The 8,397-nt window shown below is 38.8% G+C and overlaps 1 protein-coding gene across 1 annotated transcript; it reads right to left on the bottom strand.

Moving 5' to 3' along the window:
* Window positions 1-355: 355 nt before the first annotated feature.
* On the bottom strand, window positions 356-7,458 carry LOC125900665 (haptoglobin). Its single transcript, XM_049595815.1, has 4 exons — window positions 7,323-7,458; window positions 6,943-6,998; window positions 3,707-3,990; window positions 356-1,054 (listed from the first exon to the last, which is right to left on the bottom strand). The coding sequence occupies exons 1-4, from the start codon at window positions 7,325-7,327 to the stop codon at window positions 485-487; spliced, it is 915 nt and encodes a 304-aa protein (XP_049451772.1). The 5' UTR covers window positions 7,328-7,458; the 3' UTR covers window positions 356-484.
* Window positions 7,459-8,397: the final 939 nt, after the last annotated feature.

Raw genomic sequence — 8,397 nt, 5'->3', positions numbered from 1 at the left:
TTTCGGAAAATGTATCTAGTGGACTGAAAAAGCAAATGACTTTATTTAGGCTACCAAAAGAGGTGAGATGCAGTAATCGTTTAAATGTGGGGTTTAAGTGCCCACTTGCTGTCTTTTCTGGAAAGCTTTCATAGTGTCGCACTCATCTGTGCACAACAAAACAAGTGACAAAAGATTGAATAAAAAGGGCTCTCTAACAATGTCACACTAGTCCACCTATACTCCTCCTTTACAAACGAGTAATTTCTACCACTATAATGTAAGCACATGGTTTTTGAGCATTTGCTGAAGTTACTTACATGATGGAGGGCAATTTGTGTGTATTACTGCAAACCAAAAGAACTGCACATACTACTGGATTTATGTATTCATTTTTTTCCTTTTTAGATAACATTTAAGTGACAATGGTTATACTGTGAGCATTTACTCATTCAGTGCATTACACTGATTTCTCTACAGAATAAAAACAACAGAGCCCGCAGCTCTACGACTGCCATAAGTGCATCTTAGACATTACTTCAGCGCGCAGATCAGACGATCTTTCTGTATCTCCTCTGAGGACACTGTGGATCCAGGGCAAGTAGGAGGAAATCTTCATATAGACTGCATACTTGTCCCTGGTGCAGCACTTGTCATAAGAAAGGATCCCCGCAGCGTAGATGTCCCCAGTTTCAGCATCTGTAACAGCCAGAGCGCCTCCTGCATCACCATAACAAACATTTTCCTGGGACATCGTTTGTCCGGTGCAGAACATGTTGTCGTCCACAATTGGTGTGAGCGATGGCATGGTATGTCCATATTCTGCCCTACAGTAAGTGTTTCCAGCCAGAGGGACTACGAGGTGTTTGAGTGATGTAGCTAGGGTGAGAGTGGACCCCCAGCCCCAGCCGGTGATAACCCCTGACCCTCCCACGGCATCTGCCAGGTCCTGGCCTCTCTCTGGAAGGGGGATGGGGGTCACTTTATCGCTCATCACCACAGGCTCCTTCAGCTGGATCAGAGCCAGGTCGTTGTCCCAGTCGGAGTAGTTCTGGAAGTGTGGATGGAGAACAACCTGCCGGAGGGAAAGGAAAATACGAGAGAGAGACAGTGTGAGTGTTATATTCAGTGTCTTTTCACTGTCCAGTAAAAATCACACTTGCTCATTTTATGTTTTTGGATTAGTCATGTGATATTCTGTATTTTTGTCACAGTCAGCAAATGCCAATGTGTTAGTTTGTCTCTCAGTACGTTTCCAAATATCACAGCCTATTTGTGACACTCAGCTCCAAAGCCACTGGAATATTAGTGTGACACATAAAGGTTCAGTAAATTCCTTAAATGACTGGTCACTAAAGTTTTTAGAAAACATAGCCTAATTCAAATAGGAATAAATAGTGCATTTGTTTGGGACTTTTTTTTAAACAGTGGATTAAAACGCTTTGGGTGAGTATTTTCAGCAGCAGCACTGTGTAAATCAACTCAAAATAAACTACAGTGGCCAAGAAACATGTCACTTAGCCACACGACGTATGGTGTGGCTCCTTTATATATTTTTTACAGCAGGTGCTATTAGCACCCAGGTGTCTGTGCTAGCAATGCTATTTGCACCCATGATGAAAGAGCAAATGTGGCTATTTACACCCGGGTGTATATTCCTGGGTGACAGTGAAATACAACGTCAACATGAATAGGTCTATTCAGCTATTCTGCTAAAGTTTATGAACACAGTGTACATTCAGCAGCTTTATACATCCTAAAAGCCTCGATAAGAAGTCACATTAATTATCCAGCACCCCCAGACAAACACGACTTTTACCTGAGAGAGCGGCGTTCACATTCTATAAGATTCTAAAGTCAAGCCCTGTTCTTTTTCTTCTCAATTTAACCATGTGTTTTTGTTGCCTATACTTAACCATGCGTGTTTGTTGTTTAAGAAAAAAAACCAAAACATCTCTTTGTGGTGTTGTACCGGCATAGAAAGAGACTGTATGTAAACGGTAAATTTTCTGTGAAAATGGAAGTGTATTTTGAAAGAAGACATATAACAGGCAGAACTTGACACCGGTGACGGCTCCTGCCAAATTTCTCAGGGGGGGCAATTGTTGTGATGATGGCTGAGGTGACCTGTTCAATGGGTAAATTTGAATTAATTTGGCTCTGCAATGACTGAACAATCCACTGTGGCCATCAACGGACTAATTTTCATCAGTTTGCCCACACAAATACCTTTGAATGTGAACAGAGACCTGTTTTACCATTAAAACGTGTCCCCCTCAATGTATATGATGACTACTGCCCTGTCATGCTTTATTTTTGTAGACAATTGATCTGTATTTATAGCGTGATGAGATGACAGCACAGTGATGTATGTGGTATCACTGGAAAGCTCTGGACCTGCGCTTTCATGTGATATGCGTGGCATTTCTGTGCGACCCTGCATTCATGAGTAATCCATCCAAGAGTAATGTGTGTGCAAAGCTGTATGAAAGCTTTGTTATACATAATTTTAGTGTAAATTTATCATTTTTTTTCGCTGTAAAAACATTGGACTACTGACAAGTGCTTGATCTTGTTGGAAAGCTGCAGTTCCGCTGTTTCACGTGATATGAATGGCTTCTCGCTATGACAAATGGAGGAGGAACACGGAGAAAATCCATAGAGAAGAACAGGTCCACTTTGCGTCATTCCTTTTTAATCTATATGGTTAAAAAGCCTCTTGGATCGGCTGGAAATGTTAGCCACGTTGATCTTGAATGTGACCGCTGCGCAGTGGCGCTGCCTCATGTGATGTCAGAATAATCGGAAAAATGAGTTCCCGACCGTAAAGCAATATTTCAGTGGAAACAGTTGACGACGTGTTTTTTTAAACATTCTGAGTGATAAAATACAACACATCTTCTTTGTAATGTCCATGTTGTCTCCACAGTACCACCTAAACGCTCATGAACACACAATGAAGTACCGAAGAACAACTTCCCGACATGGGAAATCGGACCATCCGAGGAGCACATGAATGATACTTGGTGGTTTACGTATGACGAAAACACGTTGGGGCAAGCCCTCCTGGAACCCACAGAGATTGCATTGGAGTGCCTGCATTTAGAAAAAAAAAGCATTTTACATGAAAGTCTATGAGAGTGAATCAGGGTGATTTCCAGCCAGGCTGATATCGCCCCAAAGGGTCGGAACGCGACTTCACTTCGCTGATTGGATATTCAGAGGCAGGACGAGCTGTTTCAGTGAAAATGATTAGAATAATTTATATGTTGTGTGTATATGTGTGTACAATGGAGTTCTGTGGCACATGGGAACAAACTACATCGAGCTTTGGAAGCAAAGGCAACACTTTTTAGAAGGATCAGTCAATTTGTGCTTTTGGTCTTTGCATGGGATTTGTTGATAGTTAGAAAAACATCACCAGCCTTATCATTTAAGGGATTACATCTTTCTTTATGGTTGAGAAAATCCCCCTAAGTCTCATGCATCCTAAAGGCTAAAATCAAGTCTGTTTTTTTTTTCAGTTCCTGATGAAACCACAATGTTGCTTCAGCATTGTAGCCGTGTCACACTTATAAAAATGGAAGAAAGTTCAAATAAGCCATGTTTCATGATTGCTTCATGTCAAATGAAAAACATTGTATTAAGTGGAGAACTGGAAATGAGTAAAAAACACAATAATGGCCACTGGGGTGTTGCATTTCAGATCAAATATTTTATTGCTCACCTTCTCTACAGCGACCTCTGTGGAGGCGTTAGCTTGTGGCAGTCCAATGATTCCCAGGTACACTTTAGGAATGAGAGGAGCTTTTCCCTGAATGTCTGATTTACTCTTCCTGACAAACAGGTTTCTGCCAGCTGTCAAAATCCAGCGATCAGAGATGAGAGCACCGCCTGCATAGCCACCATCCAGCACAGTTTCACTGAGGTAGATCATGGCCTGCCAGGGGACATAAGGAGCCAGGGTTCCCCCAATCATTCGTTTGGGACGGTGTAATGCCACCCTGGAGGCTGGGAAAGAAATAAAAGAATATATTTATTTATATATGTACTATATACTGTGTCCATAGACTTGCTTTTTGATCTGTATTTGAACGACTTTCTGTTTTTCTTACTTTCATATTCACATATTGTTCTCTTATGACCTACAATGTACAGTTTAGACAGGTTATGTAAACTCAACAATCACATTATGTCAAGTACAATGGTAAAATTCTGACTGATGTTAATGATTCAAAGTCCCCACAATGCTGATAAGGGTGTCCCACAAGGATCAATATTAGGGCTCCTACTATTTACAACCATCTTGTATGCCAATGACCACAAACCAGACTTCCTCCAATCTATTGCCTGCTCTCTTTGATGATGTCTATTTTTAATTAAGTAAAAGCTTGTTTTAAACTCTACAAAAAGAATATGCATCTAACAAAAGCACAAACCTTTTATGTTACTATAAACTTTTAAAGTTTATTTGCAGGGTTGTTATTTTTTGTTCTTACTTAGTTTGTCTTTGATGATTGTTTTGTTCAAATGACTCATCTTGTTTTCCTTTGGTATATATGTGTATATATATATATATATATATATATATATATATATATAATTTCTTCTCAGACCTTAGCTACCAATCTAGCGAGTTCCTTTCCAAGATGGCTACTTTGAGCTCAGATATTAAAAATGCTTCACCAGTTTGAGTGGTTTATCTTTGTGTTCTGAACACTGTTGACAGCATTTTTGTTCCAAACCTGTTTTCCCTCATGTAGAACTTAAACATATTTAATAAAATATGATTTCCGTGACACCAGGGTTATCACGCTGAAGAACATGCACCGCATAAAAAAAGCATATTCCAGAGATCCGCTGTTAAACGCAGCATTGTCGTCAGTACACCACGCTTTCATGCTCTGAGGGTTTCCTCCAGAAACAGTGGCCTCTAATTTATTCATCATGAAGCAAAGAAAAGAATCCATCTACTTGCTGTGCTTTGATCCACAAGTCTGTTGTGTGGCTGAGATAATCGTGAAAACTGCTTCAAGTGGTCTCTTCAAAGCGATGACAACATGCTTTGTATACTTTTACGATGTAATTAGTAGAACGTTGTTATTCTACGTCTTGACATGGTTTATTTGCATAGAATAATTTCTGGTGTCTTGTTTAATCAGTGCATTCAACACAGTAAACAACAGAATACAAGCACAGTTCACGACCAATTAGTTTGATGCATTAGAGAGACTGCATGAATATGAGATATGAAAATGGATATGATAGTTCTGTTACATTTGATTCCCTCATAAGATTCCTTCTCTGATTTTTCAATGGGCCTTGAGTCAGTTTAGTCACATCTCTCACTGGTCTCTGACTGCTTGGTTTATTGTTATTTTTTTAAGGGCTGCTTGAAGAGAAGCAGGGAAGGAGGCGATTTCCCTGTCAGATACTGTAGCTTCCTAGTCAACTAAAGGACAATATCTGAAATGAGTAGTAATAGCCCAGCCCTCAGACCCCGCAGGAAAGCCTGTGTCATTTCATGCAGCAGTTATCTGTCTGAACAGCAGCTGTCGAGGAGCTGTTGGTGTAAAACAGTAACTTCAGACAACTGGAGCCTGTTGGACCCATGTAAATGTGGTCTGAAGTAAAAGGCTGCTGTTTGGGTCTCTGGATCAGTCATCATGGACACATTTCTAGCATTTCTAGCATAGTTAGTATATACCATAAGGTTTATTTTCAGATGTGGAGGCAAGTCAGATTTGACCTCTGAGAACTGTGAGAGGTCAAACCCAAGATGCCCAACATTCCACCGGGTCTATTGTACAATGATCTAATTTCAAAACTAAACAGTGTAGAAAAACATTTAAGTTGTCATTCTTAGCTGAATTGGGGATGCCCATGTGGGGATGCATAATTGTTATGATATGAGAACTTATCTGCTGTACTGCAGAATCAGCTTACCAGCTAGACATGTGTTATACACTTTAGTATGATGTCTATGCGTGTCCATGTTTTCTTAATATGTCCAAAATCCTGTGCGTCCATTTCTACATATTCCAAACAAGTTTTCAATAATTGCTCCAGATTACAACTACTAACTTGAGCATCCATGGGAAAATGTACACAGATGATGTGTCTTCACCAGTTTCACGCCTCCTTAACAAATCTACATCACATGCTGATATTGGCGTTCCTTTTGAATTGCCCTCAATCTATTTAATAACTCTGCAATCACAGTATCTTTCATCCTAATACTAGTCTTTAACCCAACAACATTACACCACAGGTTAACACCTACAAAGTCAACATACAATGGCTTCCCTTGTTAGAAAGGTCATGTTTTTGGTGTGTGGTAATCCACTGCACTATGACATCTACTGGTTTGACTGGCCCAAAGATTTTGGACAGATATTCAAGGTTGCCAGACAATGTGTCCAAAAGACTCTGATGACCCGCTGACTTTTTCGTCTAGCACTACCATTAAGTTGATGTTGATGTTATTGAGTGAAATGTATCACTTCAATTCAGTTTTATTTATAAAGTCCAATATCACACATCACAATTTGCCTCAGCATACAACATCCCTCTGTCCTTTGAGCCCTCCCAGCGGATAAGGAAAAACGCCCCCCAAAAAAACCTTTAACGGGAAAAATAAAAAATAAAAAAAATAAATCAACAATTACTAAATGGGTTGCTGTGAATTTCACTTCATATTGAACACCTTAATCAGGTCAAATAATCAGTTTGTTCACTACATTGGTTTGTAGCTGTGCAACTCAGCAGTTCCCTAAAATTTCAGTACCCTAAAAAAGTTTTAAAAAATTAAAAATAAATAAATAAATAAAAATAAAATAATAATAATAATAATAATAATAAAGTAAAACAATAATAACACTATAATAATAATAATAATAATACATTTTACTGGATCTTTTTGTTTCTACTCACTATACGTCTGTATATGTTAGTGTGTGTTACCTGAAACATCTGGCAGACATGCCGATGCAGCCAGCAGGAGCACAGTCACAGAAAACCTTCAAACAACAAAGTCACAGAATGAACATTACATGTCTCATTGTTCATTTAAGGATAAAGAATGACAAATTATAAACAAGTCAGTTATTCAGTTACAGAGTGAGATCATTAAGCGGTTGATTTACAACAGCTCACACTGCATTTCTGGATATTCATTAGAAAACTCCACCAAGGTAGAAAGCTTTTTAAAAGATACATCAGACTTTTCATATTAAAATTATGCTGACACTTGAGATCATGATAAAGCTCACTATAAAACATTTGGCACTGAGGAAGAGAAAATTACAAATGTTTAAAAATTACAAAAGAATATCTTAACTTACCACATGTTGTTAATAATATTAATCTTCTACAGTGGTGGTTATGATCTCTCCCTCTGGTGTGCATTATGGAGTGGGGAGTATTTATTTATATCTGCTGAGAGGCAGCTTGGCATAAAAACGACTTATTCCCGGAAAGTAAAATAAAGGGTTGTGAAATCTTGGTGTGTGTCAGTTGGCAGACTTTCCACAGACTCTGTGGACTCTGGACAAAGGGCATTTATCTATTATTGACATTTAAGGGCACGTACAGTGAAAGTTTCTTGTATGATATAGGGAATTCAGCATTTACACATGTAAGAAATACAACACTTCCTGTGAGTGTACTCAGTAGTTTAATCATTCGGTTTGTGTTTTAACCCTTATGAGTGGAGTTCTGCTTGAGTCAGCTTTGTTTTATACTGTTCAGCTCAGTTGTGGATCCTGTGTTGGCTGGAAGAGTAGTGGCGGTTTTGCAAAGTAAAACTATTTCACAAGTCAGTGTTTCACTTTTTTGCAGAACCAGACAGGTTGTACTGTTTGCATCAGTGTTTTGCATCATAGTTTACTCAAAGTAAACAAAGCCGGCTGATTCTAACATTTTTACCTCTTGGAGACAGTGCTGATGTTGCAAGACACTGTGCTGTTTAATTTGTCATTAAATAAAATAGAGCTCACATTGTAGCCATTAGATTTTTCAGCAGGGAACAAGAACACGCAATATTCCATCAAATTCCTGGCAGTAAACAGTTAACTGTGACAGCAGTGAGTCAGACGTGCGCTGCAGGGAGGAACGTCCAGCACTAGTGTTTTAGCTGTTTGCAAAAGGTCACACAGGTTGACAGAGGTTTATAATTATGACAAGATATTTAGTCTCAAGAGTTTGCTGCATTGTTAATTAAGCACCTTTAAGTATTATGACGATCAGTCGTCAAACACAAAGTGTTATCATAAGGCACAGTAGTATACACAGGTCACAGTGTTTGGTATAAGATACTATAATCATCTTATTTTGCATTTTTCTTTTTCTCTTTTCTCTTTTTTTCTCTTTTTCTCATCTTTACAATTTTACAATACCATTTTCCAGGTTTTAATATCA

Source organism: Epinephelus fuscoguttatus, linkage group LG2 (genome assembly GCF_011397635.1).
Source record: "Epinephelus fuscoguttatus linkage group LG2, E.fuscoguttatus.final_Chr_v1".
In the NCBI taxonomy this organism is placed as follows: Eukaryota; Metazoa; Chordata; class Actinopteri; order Perciformes; family Serranidae; genus Epinephelus; species Epinephelus fuscoguttatus.
This window is presented reverse-complemented; position numbering and strand designations above follow the sequence as displayed.

Coding starts and splice junctions, on each gene's coding strand:
- LOC125900665 (XM_049595815.1), bottom strand. Junction 3,991..6,942: donor ATGTCTGCCAGATGTTTCAG/GTAACACACACT, acceptor TTTCTTTCCCAG/CCTCCAGGGTGGCATTACAC. Junction 1,055..3,706: donor CAGAGGTCGCTGTAGAGAAG/GTGAGCAATAAA, acceptor TCCCTCCGGCAG/GTTGTTCTCCATCCACACTT.